This window comes from Puma concolor, chromosome B4 (assembly GCF_028749965.1).
Source record: "Puma concolor isolate L17-30 chromosome B4, mPumCon1.1.hap2, whole genome shotgun sequence".
NCBI classification, from domain to species: domain Eukaryota; kingdom Metazoa; phylum Chordata; class Mammalia; order Carnivora; family Felidae; genus Puma; species Puma concolor.
The window spans coordinates 64006107-64024845 of record NC_141673.1 but is presented as its reverse complement, the minus strand read 5'-3'; the positions used below and the strand labels follow the sequence as shown (position 1 = coordinate 64024845).

At 51.2% G+C, this 18739-nt stretch overlaps 1 protein-coding gene across 1 annotated transcript; it reads left to right on the top strand.

Moving 5' to 3' along the window:
* Nucleotides 1–8485: 8485 nt before the first annotated feature.
* On the top strand, nucleotides 8486–15347 carry LOC147579156 (keratin, type II cuticular Hb6). The gene is made up of 9 exons (XM_086713322.1): nucleotides 8486–8922; nucleotides 9667–9875; nucleotides 10667–10727; nucleotides 11482–11577; nucleotides 11794–11958; nucleotides 12225–12350; nucleotides 12604–12824; nucleotides 14436–14467; nucleotides 14602–15347. The coding sequence occupies exons 1-9, from the start codon at nucleotides 8554–8556 to the stop codon at nucleotides 14760–14762; spliced, it is 1440 nt and encodes a 479-aa protein (XP_086569448.1). The 5' UTR covers nucleotides 8486–8553; the 3' UTR covers nucleotides 14763–15347.
* Nucleotides 15348–18739: the final 3392 nt, after the last annotated feature.

Below are 18739 nucleotides of genomic sequence, written 5' to 3'. Positions count from 1 at the left end.
TGAGATGTTCACTGAGTTACGTAGATTCAAGAGTGGTTAACACTGTGCCAGCCCTGTCCGCATATTTGACAGTTACAGAAAGTATGGCACGTGTAGAAAGCGGGACCGTACCACTGCGCGTGCAAGAAAATTAACAACAGTTGCAAAGAATCATTTACTAGCCGTTCCATTGTCAGCCTTCCTAATTGTCTCAAAAGTTTTAAGAAATCGGTTTTATGTGACTTGTCTTGTGGCTCTGTCCCTTATATTTAATTTTTTTAATGTTTATTTATTCTTGAGAGACAGAGCACGAGCAGGGGAGGGGCAGAGAGAGGGAGACACAGAATCTGAAGTAGGCTCCAGGCTCTGGGCTGTCAGCGCAGAGCCCAATGCAGGGCTTGAATGCACAAACCCTGAGATCATGACCTGAGCCGAAGTTGGTGCTTAACCGATGGAGCCACCTTGGCGCCCCTCCATCCTTTCTTTATATTTTAAAGATACTGGAAGTTAACTCTAGAGTTGACCTGTTCAGTGTGGCATCCTGTAGGCGTATGCGGCTGTTTAAATTTAAATTGGTTAAAGCTAAATAAATTGACAATGGAGTTCCCCAGTTGCAGGAGCCACATGACCACAGGACCACTGACTACCTTACTGGATGGCGCAGGTACAGAACATTTCCACCATTGCAGCTTGTCCACTGGATAGTGTTGGTCTAGAGGCTTGTCTGGGTTCAACTGGCATGTTTTTGGGCAGAATACCTCATGAGCAATGCTATATGATTCTTATTATGTCACCGCAAGAAGCACAAAAATATCAGGCTGTTCCAGTATCTGTGATGCTAAATCGGATCACTTGCATACATTTCCCCTTTGTAATTAGAAAGAACAATGTAGGAAAACATATATCCTATTTTGATAAGAGGATATTTTCTTGTCTTTTTTTCTTTTGGCCACCTACTATCTGATATTTTATGTCGTAAGCAATCTCTAATTCTCCCATCAACCATACGAAGTATGTATCATTATCCCCATTTTATAGATAAAGAAACTGAGGCTCGGGGAGGTTAAATAACTTGCCCAGTATCTCCTAGCTAGTTAAGTCATGGAGCCCAGGAGGGGCAATGCCTTCTCACCTACATGCTGTGACAGCCCCCAGATTTCCTACTCTCTGGAAATTTTCAAGAGGGGTAGGAAAAGTTGTTTAGGAGGGGATAGCTGTGGAATTTATGGCTGGGAAGAATCAGTCTTGGGCAGATGGGCAGCGTCATGGGGGGTTGGGATGGTTAGAACCAGGAGGGGCCAGTGGTGTGGGAATGTAGCACAGGGGCAACGTGAGGCTGGGGCTGGGATCTATAGGGTCTTGTGGCTGAGAACTGAGCGGTTTTAGTTATTTGTATACCTCTGGTGCACTGTGAGTATCTTGACAGAGGGTACTGTTTCTACTTACCCACAAAGCCTCCTACTGCAGGGGAACAGGTCTAGAAGAATTCTCTCATAAAGTACAGAGATTTGCATTATTAAATGAAAGAGAAGAGAAGCGATGTGGCCGGCAGCCCCCTGTAGCTGCCGTGTCTTAGAGGTAAAGGCAGGCAGGGCAGCTTCGGGGAAGGAGGAAGGGGGGTGGGGCTGGCGGGAAAGGAGAAGGAAGGAGGGGAACAGACCAGGGCTGGGGGTAGGGCTCTGTGTGTTTGTGTGAAACATTCAGGGCTGAGGCCTTGTGACAGGACAAACACGGGCTCGTGGACTGTGTCGGCCATCTGGCTGTCCAGGAGGGTGTGGCACCTGCTGTCACTTTATGTGTTTGGGGAGCTGGGCCAGCACTTCCGAGACCCTTTATACCCTCATTGCCATTCTGGACACTGCCCACAGTTGAGCCATGGCAGTGCTCCCAGCAAACCAGTTGGCTGGTGTCCTGAGGAGAAGCGCTGTGAGTCAAGGTACATCTCACACATGCTTTACCTTCTCCACCAGTGTAACTCCTTATAAAAATGACATGCATAAACATGAGCTAATTACTAATAGCTGGCCCTTCCTAAGCAATTTTAAAGACACCAGAAGCAATTTAAAGAAACGAGATATAAGAAAATCAAATTTTCACCATTTCATTGAATTTCAGGCATGATTAATTGCAGCTAATTTTTGAAGACCTGAAAGGACATTCGTTCTGTATGTTTTCTTGGAGTAAAAAAGCTTGTGGTGGGGGAGGGGAAGAGAAGAGAGGGGGAGGGTTGGCTGAATCACCACCATAGTCTTGGCTCTGGCAATATGGGTTTTATCAAGGGTAAAATTGTTTTTTTTTTTTTTTTTTTTAATTTTTTTTTTCAACGTTTTTTATTTTTATTTTTGGGACAGAGAGAGACAGAGCATGAACGGGGGAGGGGCAGAGAGAGAGGGAGACACAGAATCGGAAACAGGCTCCAGGCTCTGAGCCATCAGCCCAGAGTCCGACGCGGGGCTCGAACTCCCGGACCGCGAGATCGTGACCTGGCTGAAGTCGGACGCTTAACCGACTGCGCCACCCAGGCGCCCCAAGGGTAAAATTGTTTTTATTGAGAACTATGTTACCCACACAAAAGAACATATAGGCAGTGTACCTACCCCCTATAGGAAGAAATGAAATATACGTGTGACTTAGGTGTTTCCTATAAGCCTCATTCTGGTTGTACCCCATTTCTTTTTGGCCTAGGGACAACATCCCTCTGGGATTTTGTGTTCACTCATCTCCTTGCTTTTCTTAGCAGTTTTAGAACCAATGTATGCATCTCTAAAGCATAAATTATTTGGTTTTCCAGTTTTTAAAAATATTTATTTATTCTGAGAGATCAGAGACAGTGTGAGCGGGGGAGGGGCAGAGATCGAGGAAGAGAGAGAATCCCAAGCAGGCTCCATGCCGTCAGTGCAGAGCCCAATGCGGGGCTCAGTCTCACAAACCGTGACCTGAGCCAAAATCAAGAGTCAGACGCGTAACTAACTGAGCTCCCCAGACGCCCCATAGTTTTCCAGTTTTTGAAGTTCATGTAAATGGAATTGTATTGTGTGTATTCTTCTGTGTCTGGCTTCCTTTTTTCAGCGTTGCTTCCTGTCGCTGTATTGTGTTCATACTCATTGTATGAATATGCCACAATTTATTTATCTCTCCACCCTGATGGCCTCGTGGTTGTTTCTAGGGTCTGTATTATGAACAGAGTGGCCATGAACATTCTTTCTGTGTCTTCTGGCATATCTGTGGAAGGGTTTTGCTAGGGTATGTGGTTATTTAAAAAAAATATGCAAGTAGGTATATGCTTAGTGTCGAAAGCCATTTCATGAGTCTTCTTCCAAATTTAAAAAATCATAACATCTCTTGATGTTCATCTTACCTCCTACTAGATGCTATGCTGATTGCCCAACATGCACTAAAGCATTTAATTTTTACAATTACCCTCTGATGCAGGTGTCAGGTGAGGACACTGAGGCCTAGAAGGTTAAGAGTCTTGCTCAGTTTGTGTCGTTAGTGGCAAAGCCGGCACTCAGAGTCTGCTGGTATGTTTGATCCCAGTGGAAGGGATGAGCTTATCTCATTGCCCCTCTACCATCGTTAGAAGTATTACACAATAGATGGTGCTGGTATATAGCACATTAACACACACTCTCACTGATCCCTTCCCCCAGGACCCTCTTCAGGGCCAGAGGATAGAGAAGAGCTCACCCTTGTTTGTGGTGAACTTCCAGTTCTAAGAGAAAAGCTGGACACATATGCAGATTGTGAACAAAAATGCAAACCTTGCAACACACCAATGAGCACAAGTGTTTGGTTCGTGGATCTATTCCAAGGGCTTGGCACATAGTAGGTGCTCAATAAATATTTGTGGAATGAATGCAACGAATGCCAGCTGCCTATTAAATGCTGAGTAATGGAACCATCAAAGCTTGGTCGTTAATTGTGCAAAGCTTTCTGGTAGGGTGGGGTGGGGATCAGATGTAGCAGACCAGAGGGCAGCCATTCCTGGGAGTGGGGGATGGGTAGGGAGACATTCCTGGCTGGGGCCTGAAGGAGGAATGAAGTGAGTAGATGTGTCCTTGACCAAAGTGAAGTCCTTGAACTGAACAATGATGAGAGTGGTTGGGAAAGCCAGCCAACAAGGGCAAGAATCTTGAAAGCCATGGGGCAAAGTAGAGACTGAAGGGTAGGATTGGGGAAGGAAAAAGAGAAGTGGATGGGAGGTGGATTTCTAGGGAAAAGAAGGGAGAAGATCCTTCTCCCTTAGAGAAGGGAAGATCTTAGACCATTGCTCTCTAGGGCTACTTGGAAGGACATAGACCATCTGGGGCGTGAAGAGTATGGGAGGGAGGGGAGACTGGGAGAGATGAGGGAAGGGCTTGAGGAGATGCAGGGGTTCAGCCTGCTTAGTGGGATGGATTTCATCAAGGGCAGAGTTCCTGAGTCAGTCTTCATTTCCCCATTCCCCCAGGCAGTCCACAAGAGCCTTTGGCCCCGCCTTCCTCTGGTGAATTCTAACGGATAATTGGCCACTGTCCCAGGCTGACTTGGCTTAGAAGGCAGGACTCTGACTTGGGCCTCTCAACTCATTAATCCAGTCATCCTGCCTGCTGGCTGGCCTAGGGTCAACTCCCTCGTATACAGCCTGAGTGTTATGTAAACAGCCATTCCTTCACCCCTCAACTCCCCTCACTGAAACTTGGCCTGCACCTGCTTTCTGTGAACAGAAAGTATGAGCTGCAAGGTGAGAAAGGGCACAGCCCCTTAGATACCTGCAAGCCTGGTATGCAGATGTATTGGTATCCTCCAGATGTGGAACCTACAGGCTGCCTCCCACCTTGTAGTTTTGAAGCAGAATCCCAGAGATGCGACTAGCCCTACTTCTGAGGGCTCGGCCTCAGTGGGCTCTGTCACAGCATCTCACTATCTCTGCCTCTCCCACAAGGTCCTCCAAGTTTCCCTACTGTCCACTCTCTGAAAACCTCCATGCACACTTTTTACACCAATACTGCCCCAACTGCCTCTTTACTGGCATCTGTTGTCACCCTTTCCAGGGGGCCTTTCTTACCTTTCGCATCAGACTAGCTGCATTCTACGTTGCCCCAGAATGGGCACGGTCAGTGGCACCTGGGTGGCTCAGTTGGTTAAGCATCTGACTTTGGCCCAGGTCATGATCTCATGGTTCATGGGTTCGAGCCCTGCTTCGGGCTCTGTGCTGACAGCTCAGAGCTTGGAGGTGCTTTGGATTCTGTGTCTCTCTCTCTGCCCTTCCTACACTCATGCTCATGCTCTGTCTCTCTCTCAAAAATAAACATTAAAACATAAAAAAAAAAAAAAAGAATAGGCAGTCTCAGTAGACATTGCATTTCTGAGCATCTGATGATACAGCTGAAAAGGAGCCCTCTTCAGACTTCCAGCCTTTCTCACAAATGTGGGTCTGTCTTCCCAGTCAGATTGGGAACTTCAGAATCCATGTCTCTTTTTTTCTTTTAGTGCCTTCCTCCCTTTTTCCAAAATTAAGACAGACTTCAGCATATGGCAGAGATGTAGCCATCACAGAAACCCTGAATTCCCCAGCAAGATGTTATCTCATCTAACCCATCATCCATGTGGGGGAATCTGCCTTACAACATTCTTCACAGGAGAAGGATGTACTGAAGGGAAGCTTGAACAAGAACTTCCTAATGTTAAAACCACCAGATTTGCCCCTTTTTTTCCAGGTATCCCTTGAAACAAGATCCACTTAGGCTAAAAGAAGAGCCTCTAATCTCCTGATATGAAGGTTTTTTGTTCACCCTGTTTCTGTAAACACCGTGGCTACTCCAGAATAAAGGGTTTTTCTCTTTTATATAAAACTTCCCTAAATGGGAGATATAATGCAAGCACCTTTTTAGGATATCACGACTATCTGCTCTCCTTCTGGGATGTTTCCCTCAACTCCAATTTCCATCTGTCCAGCTGCAGTGAAAATCTGACTTCTCTTGCTCTCTTTGGAGTTCCACTGTACCTGGATGGGTGGCATACCCCCCACCCTCAACTTCATGCAGGCTACTAACCAATCAGGGGGCTTCAGGATCAGGAAAGAAGCAAGATAAGTGAGTATGTCATTGATTTATGGCTGAGGATTTTTGGTGGTCTGTTAAGGCCAAGTTAGAAATACAAATTTATGAATTATTAATAGATAACAGACTTCTGGGACTGTCCAAGCCTCTTTTCATCCAGTAGTATAGTTGCCTAAGGATTGCTGACATTGTCCCTTTGCCGAAGAGGAGAGATCCTCCCTGGGACTTCCCTGGGGGCAGTTGGTCTAGAGTGGGGATTGAAGGAGGGGCGTTTGATTTTGGGTTCTCTTCCAGGATAAAAGAAGTAACCATGGCCAAAGGTCTCAAGTCCTCCCTGTTCCTTGGACTGAAATCATAGTAGAATAATAATAGTAGATAACATTTACTGAGCACTTGCTATGTGCCAGGTGCTGTGTTAAGCATTGTTCATGTACAATTTAATCCTTTTACTAGTCCTTTAAGATAGACACCATTAGTGGGGATTTTACATTGGTGGTTTAAGAATGTGGGTAGGTACATTCTACCAAACCTGCTGATATATCTACAGCAGCAGCATTAGCAGCAATAACAACTACAAATATGATTACATAATTAGAGTGTCAGGCTCTGTTCTAAACGCTTTACATGGATTAATTCTTTTAATCCTTACAACAGCTTTATGAGGTGGATATTATTATCCCCATTTTATAAATCATGAAATGAGGTACAGAGAGGTTAAGTAATTACCTGAGGTTACATAGCTAGAAAGTGGCAGGGCTGGACTTTGAAACTAAGCAGTTTGGAATCTGGGTCTGTGTGCTTAACTGATATGCGATGTATTTAAACTTTTTATTTTCAATCATATTAAGAAATGATTTTATGTAGTCATGAAGCACACACATACATACACACCACATACAGTTGAGACAAAAAGGAAATAAAATGTTTTTTTTACTACATATGATGCACTCTGCTATTTTCTATTCCACTCTGCTTGATTTTGTTCTAATCTACTTCATTAAAATTCTGTTTGCTTCTATTAGTGGGCCACAATGTGAACTCTGAAAAAAATGCTGCCCCAGAGCCTCCTGCTTCTTAATGATTATAATAAAACACATATGTACTGTGTTCTGGAGTTTAATGAGCATGTGGACATCTCTGTAATTTTCCCAGGCAGTGCTGGAAGGAAAGACTTAATATATTTCGCAGAGGAATGAAGTGCCTTGCCCCCAGATCACACAGAGCTGTTCATGGAAGAGCCTTGATGTCCATCCAGCCCTGTTGGGTTCAAGGCCCACACTATCCACACTACAGGCAGCACACGCCAACATGGATCTGTTTTGGCATCTGCCAAGATTACTGACAAACTGCTGTAAAGGGAAGGGGGTTACAGGGTTGGTATAGCATAGGAAGCAGCACAGATCTGGGAGGGGGGAGGTGGAGGCAGGGGGCTGGATGCCCTACTGATGGCTCTGTCTAGATTGATTCTATTATATTCTGAGTGAAATGCTATACAGCTCATGACAGTAGTGTCTACCCCATGCTTTCTGGGCCCTAGAGGAAAATGGAAGTTTGAGATGAAAACCAGACATGCTTATCTTTTCTTGGAGCCTTGCTGGAAATAGTTGGGCATTCCTGAAGCCAGTGAGCCACTGTGTGTCCCCTTAGGCCCCATGGAAGATTTTGAGGAAGGGAATGCCTCCTCTTTAGCATAGGCTGGACAGAACGGTCTCATGTTTTGGCCTCGGGACTGGTCTGTGTGCAAACTGAGATGGGCGAGTGTACACATGAACAAATGAGCGTGTGTCCATGTGTATGTGTGTGTGTGTGTGCGCGCGCGCGCGTGAGAGAGAGATTATGGGTGGCAAGGCCAGTATGTGAGTGGGTTGTGTGTGTGTGTGTGTGTGTGAGAGAGAGGGACAGAGAGAGTCATAGAGACAGAATATGTTGATAGGTGTGGGTGAGGGCTTTGGGGGCTGGCATGGGGGTATTGGGGCTTTGGCCAGGCAGATATGGGCTATCGGTGTGAGGGACACCACCAAGCGCACCCCAAATTTCACATCATCTTCTGTAGATCTCACATTCTCCCAGTGTCCCAAGGCTGGTCCAATCAGCACCACGGACAGCGGTGGCGGCTTTGTGAAATGGGGCGGTACAGGAGCTGTAGCCCCGCCTTTCTCCTCCCTCCATTCTAATCTGATTCATTGCTTCCCATCATCGAATCCAAGAGTTCCGCCAAATGCGTAAAAGTAGTGTACGGGGAGGGTGTGAGAGAGGTGAGTTGGCCTTTTGAAGATAAACATTGTGCAGTTTTGGGTAAAAGGCCATAAACATCTGGCCGCATCTGGCCCTCAATTAAGCACATAAGGGAGGAGCCAAAGCAGCTAAACAACCCAAGCCAATAAAGACATCTAATTGCTCCTAACTCGTGGACGCACTAGGCTCCCCGCATATATAAAGGGCCCAAAGATGTCCAAGACCTGAACACTTCAGTCACCGTACCCTCCATTAGTACGTCTCCCTCCTCAGAGCCTCCCTTGCCCCAAGAAGCACCATGACTTGTGGATCTTACTGTGCTGGCCGCGCCTTCAGCTGCATGTCGGCCTGCGGGCCCCGGCCCGGCCGCTGCTGCATCACCGCCGCCCCCTACCGCGGCGTCTCCTGCTACCGCGGCCTCACCGGCGGCTTCGGAAGCCACAGCATCTGCGGCGGCTTCCGCGCCGGCTCCTGCGGCCGCACCTTCGGCTACCGCTCCGGCGGCGTGTGCGGCCCCAGCCCGCCCTGCATCACCAGCGTGTCGGTCAACGAGAGCCTCCTCACGCCCCTCAACCTGGAGATCGACCCCAATGCGCAGTGCGTGAAGCACGAGGAGAAGGAGCAGATCAAGTGTCTCAACAGCAGGTTCGCTGCCTTCATCGACAAGGTGGGTGTCCTTGATCACACCCTTCCTGAGCCTTCGGGTCCTGGGCTAGGCACTGAAGACAGTCAGGGGCAGGAGACAGGAGGTCCAGGTGAGCTCCCGCTCTGATGGACGAAATGGACACACACCCAGGCCACATGAGGACCGAGGACATCAGGATACAGAGCAGAGGCTCCTGATTTGATAGTGTTGCCATTATATGCAACCTCTGTCCAGACAGGCAGGTCCCCACGGAGACACAAGGACAGGCTTGGAACTGGCCTGTCAGAGGAAGAGGGCAGAACATGCACACAGACAGACACCAAAATGGACACAAGAAATAGGAAGAGGCCCGCAGGGTGAGCCAGTGGGTGGCTGTCCTTGATCACACCCTTCCTGTAGCCCACCCATGCTCAGCACTCAGGCTGGGCACTGAGACAGGGGGAGCCAGAGGCCAACCGGAGACCTCTACCTGCCTCCAGAATACACATGCCACCTGGACTCACCAGGTCTGGAGAACTCACTTTACCTGAGAGCAGACGCTGACCTTGCCCAGCCCCTTGCTCCCATCCCTGAGTGAGAAAATCCAGACAGAGATCACAGGAGGGAAATCCAGGAGTCACCTTGTCTCCCACTGCCCATCTCTGCCAATGTCTGCTGAGCTCCAGGGTTGGGAGTTTGCCCCTAAAGCAATCACCCCAGCCCCACCCCAAATTGGCTTCGGGACACCAAGAGCCGTCTGACCCCTCCCCCACACCCTGAATGCAGGTGCGCTTCCTGGAGCAGCAGAACAAGCTTCTGGAGACCAAGTGGCAGTTCTACCAGAACCGCAAGTGCTGCGAGAGCAACCTGGAGCCCCTGTTCGAGGGCTACATCGAGACGCTGAGGCGGGAGGCCGAGTGCGTGGAGGCCGACAGCGGGAGGCTGGCCTCGGAGCTCAACCACGTGCAGGAGGTGCTGGAGGGCTACAAGAAGAAGTGAGTGCGGCCCGGAGTGACGCTGGGCACAGGAAATGGACTTGGCTTAGAGCCCGTTGGGTTAGACTTGAGAAGAATTTTCCAGAAGGACGAGGGGCCATGCAGGCCGGGGACTTGCGCGGCAGGGCCATCTCAGCTGCGCCACTCTTGCCCAGATGCCTGCCTCAGGGTGGGGCCGGGATGCCCCCAGGAGACCTCTCTGTCCCCTACTCAGCCTTCCCTTCTCCGAGGCTGTCCCCCAGGCCCCGTGGGGAGGAGGCTTCTGCAGGCTCCCTGGCTGCCTCCTGCTGACTGACCTCTCAGTTTTCCCACCCGTAGCACCTGAGCGTCTGGTGGTTCGGGGCTCACAGGCCCCGGGGCCCCGGGTGTGCCACTGCCTGGGGTGCTGAGTGCCGATGGGGGATGGGTGTCATAGGCCCCCACACCTGAGCCAGGTTGGACAGCCAGATGAGGGGAGGCTGGGGCTGCCTTGCCCCAGAGGTGACACTGTCCTCTCCTAGCATGGGGCCGGGGGTTGAGTCCTTATGTGCCTCCTAAGGTGACCTCACGGCAGCTGTGGGAACGGGGCTGGGAGGTCCCACACCTTAGCTCTCTGGACCCCTCAATTTAAAGTCGAGACAGGATCCTAGACCCGTTCCAGATCTAACCGGACAGAACAGAGACAGCGGAATTGCTGCGTTCCAGCTCTTGGGAGCTCACTAATACTGCCCCCTCCACTGATGTGAAAGGGAGACGGCCTCTGGTGAGACCTGCCCTTCCCTGACCTCCCTCTCTGCCCTCTTCTGCCTCAGGTATGAGGAGGAAGTCTCTCTGAGAGCAACAGCTGAGAATGAATTTGTGGCTCTGAAGAAGGTGAGTGACGTGGGATCCGGAAGCACAGACACCAGGGATCTCGGAATGACAGACTCTTCCTGGGGAGACCCAGAGGGTCTCAACCTCCGCGTGGGGTACACGACCTGGCCCAATCGGGCTGGGAAATCCCAGGGGTCAGGTCATGGAAGGCTCATTCAGGTCGCCGATGAAGGGCAAGAACCTTGGACTGTGCATTAGCACCCTGCCCTGGGGCGAGGGATGGCTGGGCTGACCGGCGGATGTCCCACTGTGCTTTAGAACTTGTGGTCTCTGGCGGGGACCCCATGGAGGCAGGGCAGCTCCAGTCTCTCTGTTGAGGGACAGCGTCCTGTCTAGCACTGGGGCAAGTCTGACCAACAGGAGGGGCCCAGTCCCCGGGTATTGGGGAGGATGGAGCTGAACCCGGAGTGACCAGGTGGTCTTGGAGGACTGCCAGGGGACAGGGAGGGGTCGAGGTGGCGAGCAGGGAGTCAGTCTGGCAGGCTTGTTGGGATAGGGAGGGTAAGAAGCAGAGCTGGGACCATAAGAGGAGAGAAAGGCTGGCGGCCCATCTCAGGCACAAAGGGGTTTGTTCTCAGAAGGGCAGGAGGTTGCAAAGCCCACCCCAGGCGGGTCAGAAAGTATGGCGACGGCATGGGAAGAGAACAGTGGGAGTCCTTTCCCTTGGCCTCCACGAATGGGAGAGAAGAGAGGGGAGTGTTTGGGGTAGTGAGCACCGGGGTCCTCTGAGCTCACAGACACCCCATTTTTCCAGGATGTGGACTGTGCCTACCTCCGCAAGTCAGATCTGGAGGCCAACGCGGAAGCCCTGATCGAGGAGATCAACTTCCTGCGGCGCCTGTATGAGGAGGTGAGGGGCTGTGGTCCAGGTCGAAAAGAAGCAGCCAGCCTAGAAGAGGGGGCTGGGGCCTGGGACTGAGTTGGCCATGGATTTGGGTTGGGTGGGGGCTGCAGTCCATGAGGCTGTAGTGGGAGCTGGGGTAGAGACCAGATAAGGGCTGAGATGACTGGGTCCACATTGTGGTGGGTGAGGCTGGGGTGTAAACACGTTCCCCACCATCTGCAGGAGATCCGCGTTCTCCACGCCCACATCTCAGACACCTCGGTCATCGTCAAGATGGACAACAGCCGGGACCTGAACATGGACTGCATTGTGGCCGAGATCAAGGCTCAGTACGACGACATCGCCAGCCGCAGCCGGGCTGAGGCCGAGTCCTGGTACCGCAGCAAGGTGAGGGGCACAGGACACCTGTCTCTTAGACATGACAGCACGGGGGAAACCCGGTATACACTTAAGAAGGCCTCTTCTGTATGGGGTTTCTGATCCCTAAGGATGGTGACAGAAGGGCAGAGAGCTCTTAGGTTATAGTTGTTGGGCAGGGCTGCCATGTATAGTTGCACAGGCTGAGCACTGTACAACCTCCCAACCATCTGTGGTGTCTGAATGGGTGGGAACCTCCATTCTGAGCCTCAGGAGCACCTCTGCTTTCCCCCCAGTGCGAGGAGATGAAGGCCACGGTGATCCGGCACGGGGAGACCCTGCGCCGCACCAAGGAGGAGATCAACGAGCTGAACCGCATGATCCAGAGGCTGACCGCCGAGGTCGAGAATGCCAAGTGTCAGGTACGGGTCGCCTGGGGCCTCCCCAGGGCCACACAGGCAGTGTGTGCCCCGACTGGCTCTCACCATTCATGATCCAGCCCATTTGCAGGACTCATGTCCCTGGTTGTGGTCCCTCAGGGGGACTCCGTTAATGAAGGGGAGAGGCCTGTTCTTGGGGTGTCCCCAGCTGCGGGAGGGGAGAGACTGGACACATGAGGGAAACGGACCGAGACACCCAGGACCATAACCCACTTTGTTCTCTCCTGGGCCCCAGAACACCAAGCTGGAGACCGCGGTGACCCAGTCTGAGCAGCAGGGCGAGGCGGCCCTGAGCGACGCCCGCTGCAAGCTGGCCGAGCTGGAGGCCGCCCTGCAGAAGGCCAAGCAGGACATGGCCTGCCTGGTCAAGGAGTACCAGGAGGTGATGAACTCCAAGCTGGGCCTGGACATCGAGATCGCCACCTACAGGCGGCTGCTGGAGGGCGAGGAGCAGAGGTGGGTACAATAGCCTATTTTCTCTCCCAGCCCTGCCTGGGTTCCCAGCGTGCCATGTGCCCTCTGGCATCACTGGACTCCCATTTTCAAATCTCCCCATCCTGCATCTTTACAGGTAATTTGAGAAAGTCCTTTCAGTTTGTTTCTAGCTTCCTTTGATTCAGTCATGCCCACTTAGGTGCTCATATGAGATTGGTATTTTTGCAAATCTGCCTTTCAGAGCCAGGAGTCAGGCCCTAGTAATTGTTTTCCCGAGAATCCTAGTCTGGGCTTTCAGCCACCCTCTCTTGAACGTGTCTTTCCCCTCCTGGCCTTGGTTGCACATAATCCAGCATCTAGCTTTTGTGTCAAGGCTGGCCTTGGCCCCATTCGGGAGTTCGTATTTATCCTGTAATGACTGACTCAGTGGGGGATTTTATCAACTCACAGTTATGTATTGTAAGCACAGTGGGCCGCCCTAAGTGGTCGTCCATTGCAGTAGGTGGGGCAGAAGGTGGACAGATAGCAGGGGCCTGTCCCTTGAGGCAGCGGTGTCCTGCTCTGGGCATTTTTGCTTTTTGCTAGTGTTGGAGGTCGCAGGGCTGGAGGGCGGCTGACCATTTCCTATGTATACAACACTCCCAGAATGCTGCCCCTGGGTTGGTCAGGGAAGTTTCATTAGCGGACAGTTCCACAGCGAAGAGTATCTCATTGAGTTTGGAAGGCCTAGCGTTAGCTTTGGAAACTGAGAAGTCCAGCCCTCCACCACATAGGGCTCGTGGGGGCGGGGAACTCAGAAGCTTTGGTGTGGGTCCTCTATGAACCCTGGGCATGGGGTGAGAAGGTGGTGGACTGCAAAAATTCTCCCCACACCTGAAGCTGACTTTGTCAACCGTTTGCCATGGTGCAACCAGAGGGACGCCCGTTCCCTTTCCTTAAGGAGTCGCGTTGTGTGGGAAGGGAATGAGGGTTGAGTGGAGTTAGGTGGCCAAAATTATAGCCTTGCCTCTATCACCGGTTATTTCCTCTCCCTGGGCCTCGCTTTCTCCACCCGTCAAATGAAGGAACTCATGGAGACAGCCTGTTCTAAATGGGCCCTAAAATCCCATTCATTCATGCGACAGTTGTTTATTGGCCGAACACTGTTAGGCACTGTCGATTCTTCAGTGGGGAAAAGACAAGACAAAATGTTCTGCCCTCTTGAGGCCCACGTTCTAGTGACCGCAGTCAGACCAGATTTAGGAATTTAAATCTGCACTTCCTCGAATGCGTTTACAAGTCAATCGGAACCAACAGCAATCATAGCAGCCGACAGGTCTGAACTGCTCACCACGTGGCAGGCACGGAGCCCTTAAGCGGGTCCCTGGATTCCACCCTCACAGGGGATCTAGGAGTAGATACTCCCGATCAGGAGGCAGGTGGATTGGAGGGCAGGGCAAATCTGAGGTTGCTAGCCAGCCAGGCGCAATGGGCATTCTGTCTCCAGAGCCCTCGTGGCGGCTGGGCTACCCCGGCTTCCCGATTGGCGCGTTTATAGCCCCTTCCCCAAAACAAGTGCCCAGAAGGAGGGCACGGACCTCGCTGTCGCCTCTGGCCCATGACACCGACCTCTCTCTTTTCCTTTCCCAACAGGCTGTGCGAGGGCGTCGGCGCTGTGAATGTCTGTAAGTAGCTCTTCCCTTCCTGTCTGCTCCCGTCAGTGGGGGGGGCCCAAGACTTCTGGGAGGGGCGTGTTCGCGACCCCCAAGCAGCCTGGCCGTGGCCGTGCCTGATGCGTTCTCCTCCCCCTCCCATGCAGGTGTCAGCAGCTCCCGCGGTGGCGTCGTCTGTGGCGATCTCTGCGCCTCAGGTGCTGCCCCTGCTGTCACCAGCCGCGTCTGCAGCGCCCCCTGCAGCGGTAACGTGGTGGTGGGCACCAACTCGTGCGGGGCCTGCAGTGTGGGCTGTAAGAAGTGCTAAGAGGCCGTGGCGCCCCTGCTAGCGCGCAGCCACGTCCCCCTCCGCCCGGCCCGACCCCGATCGCCCCGCCGCTGCTCCACGACCGCCAGCTGCCCGCCCCCAACAACCAGTCGCCGGGTGTGCACCCTCGGCACATCCTCCCTGGGTGCTCCCTCTGCGCGCCACCCCCCGGGCGCCCTGAGCCCTGTGCACCTGGGGCGGCACCTTGGCCTCTTTCCGTAGCCTTTCCTAGTAGTGGATTTATCATCTTGAGGATTCATCCTTTCTTCTGCCTTCTGTGTTGTTTGCTGGATTCATTCGTCCTGCCCGACTCCCTCACCTAAGCTTGCGGGACAGGGCAGGCCCTAGACTCTCCCTGTCTCCACTTCCTGGGAATCTGCCAGTGCGCTGGATCCTGTGGAAGGGAGGTGGGGAACACTGACGGTGGTTTTCCTGTAACTCTGTGAGGCCCATGGCTGTGGGAGGGAAGAGCATCTCCTTGCAGGGCTGCCTGCAGAAGCTTCTGAAAACCCAGCGACGTAACTGCCAGCCCCTTTGTCTTCGTTTCACTCTGTGTTTCCAATAAACTAACTGTAGCGTATCAAACCCGGTGCCTCAGAGTTTTCAAAGTGCCAGGGCTGTCCTGTGATAGGAGCTCCCTGCCAGAGATTTCCTCAGGACCCCTCCAGCCACTTAGTTACTACTGGCACTGGGTACGTCCCTCTGATCTGGAGCGACGCAAGCCTTGGAGACACAGAAGAAGACCCAGCGATGCAGGGAATCACGTGTGGTCATGGATTTCTCTAGACCACGATTTCTCAGCTTCAACAATATTGACATTTGGGGCTGGAGCGCTCTTTGTTGGGGGGCTGTCTTGAACATTGCAAGGTACTTAGCAGCATCACTGGTCTCTACCCGCTAGATGCCGGGTGCACACCCCCACCCCCATCCATTGTGACAACCCAACATGTCTCTAGAAATGGCCACGTATGCCGTAGGAGTTCTCCACCAGGGTGATTTTGCCCCCCACCCCCCACCCCAGGGGCATTCCCGGAGAGGAAAGAGCATGAGGAAAGGTGTGAAGATGAGAACAGAAGGAAGGAGTGTGAGACAAGCAGTGTGGGGGAGAGAAAGGGCACTGGGGTTGGAGTCAGACTAGGTTTCTAATTCAGCGTCCTGCCTCTGCCATTTCCCAGACGTGTGACTTAGGGCAAACTGCTTCCACAGTCCGAGCTTCCCTTTCTTTCCCTCCCAAGATCCCCCAAAGTTTCATCAGGTCATGACATCAGCTTGAAGTTCAGGATCTCACTATTTGGATCAGATCCAGGTATGCACAAGGCTCTTGGGACATGGTTCCTTGGTTGCAGCACCCCCCCCCCCCATTATGGTTTATCTCTATCTGAAGACCTGTGAATTAAGAGTTTTTATGTCTACCACACACCTGTCCTGCAACAGTGAGATGGGGGTAGGATAGCCACAGTGGGCACTCCCATTTAGAGGGAGGAAAAATTGGGGACACTGAGAAGTCACTGGTTCTTAGCAATTCCAAGTATGGTCAGCCAGGCCCTGCTACCTCCTTCCGTTGTAGAGTGTCATTAGTGCCCACTTTTGCTCTTTGGAAGTGGTCCTCCTCTGTTCTTGGCTCTATCCTTTGGGATCTTGGCTCCGTTTTCTGGATCGCTCTTTCTTCTCCATGACAAGTGGCTCATGTTTTCTTAGCCTGCTTCCTGTCTATAGGAGGTTGGGGACCAGAGGCCTGTTTTCATCTTGAACTATCTCTATTTCTTTTCGTGAGAATGGCTGTAGTTCTTTTAAAAATGTTTCTGGGGTGCCTGGGTGGCTCAGTCAGTTAAGCGTCTGACTTTTGCTCAGGTCATGATCCTGCAGTCTGTGAGTCCAAGCCCCACGTCGGGCTCTGTGCTGACAGCTCGGAGCCTGGAGCTGGCTTTGGATTCTGTGTCTCCCTCTCTCTCTCTGCCCCTCCTCTGCTCATGCTCTGTCTCAAAAATAAATAAACATTAAAAAAAAAACTTAAAAATGTTGTTTTTGGTGTGTCAGAATTTGCTGGACAGAAGCTATCCCCATAAATCGCTTTGAGATAGGCTCCTCTCAACCTTAGACTGAGAGTCACAATGCTTTAGGACAATACCGAAGATTCTTGGAAGCCCTGTTGCTTAGTAGACAGAATATCTCCGATGGCGCCTTTCAGATGCTTAGAAAACTTTTGGTCCACAGAGTGAGTCTAAGAGGCCATGAATTAAATCTTTTTGAGATCTCAGCAAATGATCTAACAGTCACAGTGTTCATCTGGCTTTTGCTTGAGGGCGTGGTTTACTGGCAGGGCTTTGAATTTGATCTTTGTTCTGCAGCCATTTCTTACTTTGAGAACCTTTTGCTGACTGGAAAGACTGTCCTTCTGAGTTATGTTAAAAAGCCGAACATTTCCCTCCACAGTCCATCTCTGTCCTCTTGTGTTTTATCGTAGGCAGCTAAGAGAAGCCAGTGGCACCTTGGTCATTCTACCTGGAAACCCTGGCCAGATCCCCAGCTCCATAGATGTCCTTTGTACCTTCCTTGTCACCACAGGAAATAGTACTGCCAAACTTGTCACCACTACATAATATGGGTCACCTTTTACAGCATCTAGTAATAACTTCTTCATTGTCCGTCCAGCTTTCTCTAATGGTCTCCTGGAGGACATTCAGACTCTGTCTGATGCCTGGTCCCAGAATCAGTCATGACCGAACCCAGGTTTGTTTGTCCGACGTGCAGCAAAGCTGATCATTGAGACGCTGAGTATGCAGAAAGGACAAAGTTTATTCAAGAGGCAGCCAAATGAAGAGACAGGATGATGGCAAGCCTCCAACTGACCTCAGTGAAGGGGGAGAGAACAAATTTTTACAATCATAGGAGTTGAGGTTATATATATACATATATATATATATATATATATATATATATATATATATATATAAATGGAAAGGCAGGGAAACTTATGACTATTCATGAAAACAGATCGAGCGTGCGCCCTGAGCAAACATGCATGTAACATACATCCCATGTTCACTTGGGGGTGGACTCTTAGCACAGAAGGAGGCAAAATTCAGCCCCTAATGTAAGAGGTTATTTCAGGACAAGGAGCAGGGACTGTGGGCATGCTCCGAGAGCGGGTATAAACCAGATGGTTCGTTGTCTCTGGTAAGGAATGCAGGGCTTTGCCTGTTCATGGGCAGGAACCATATGAGTTGACCTTGAGTCTAGGCTTCTGCAGAGACAGCTAGCGTATTTGTTAGTGGGGGCAGAAAAGACACAGTAGCTGATTAGGGAGAAACAGTTCTCTGAAAAACAAGCTTTTGACTTTCTGTGAAGTTTCTATCTCCTGGTTTGACAATGTTACAGGTCTTAGGTTTTCTCGTGGTAGCACCCCCTCCTTCCAGGTACGGATTTCTTCTTCACGTATCTATGGCTGTTCACAAAGTATCCCCAAACTTAGTGGCTTAAAACAACAATATTTCTGATGGTCCCTGGGATGAACCCTGGATGATTCTTCTGCTTCATATTATTGGCTGGGGCTCGGGGAGGTCCAAGTGGCTTCACTCATGTGGTTGATATGTGGCGCTGGCCACTGGCCGAGAGCTCAGCTGGGGCTGATGGCCAGGAGCCTCTGTCTTCCTCCACATGCTGCCAGTCCTCGTAAGGTCTGGGTGCAGAAGCCCAAGAGTGCCACTTCCACCACATTCTATCGGTCAAAGCAGTCGGAGGCCCCGCCCAGATCCAGGGGAGGGGCAATGAGGATTGATGGGGAGTAAGTGGCACGTACAGAGGGGGGAGGAATAGCTGGGGGACATTTCTGAAGACAGCCACCACAAAAGGATTCAGTGAGACCACGCAAATAAAAGTTTAGAGTGCAGTGTGGCACATAATTGATACTTGACAGCTGCCATCATTATTGTTATTACTGTTACTGTGGTATCATAACGGCACAGCATTTCGAGCCT

What these genes read in the sequence shown, in the direction of transcription:
- LOC147579156 (XM_086713322.1), top strand. Translation starts at nt 8,554, where the DNA reads ATGACTTGTGGATCTTACTGTGCTGGCCGCGCCTTCAGCTGCATGTCG. An exon ending in AGTCCTGGTACCGCAGCAAG is followed by an intron (nt 11,959 to 12,224) that starts GTGAGGGGCACA and finishes CTTTCCCCCCAG; the next exon opens with TGCGAGGAGATGAAGGCCAC. An exon ending in CTGGAGGGCGAGGAGCAGAG is followed by an intron (nt 12,825 to 14,435) that starts GTGGGTACAATA and finishes CTTTCCCAACAG; the next exon opens with GCTGTGCGAGGGCGTCGGCG.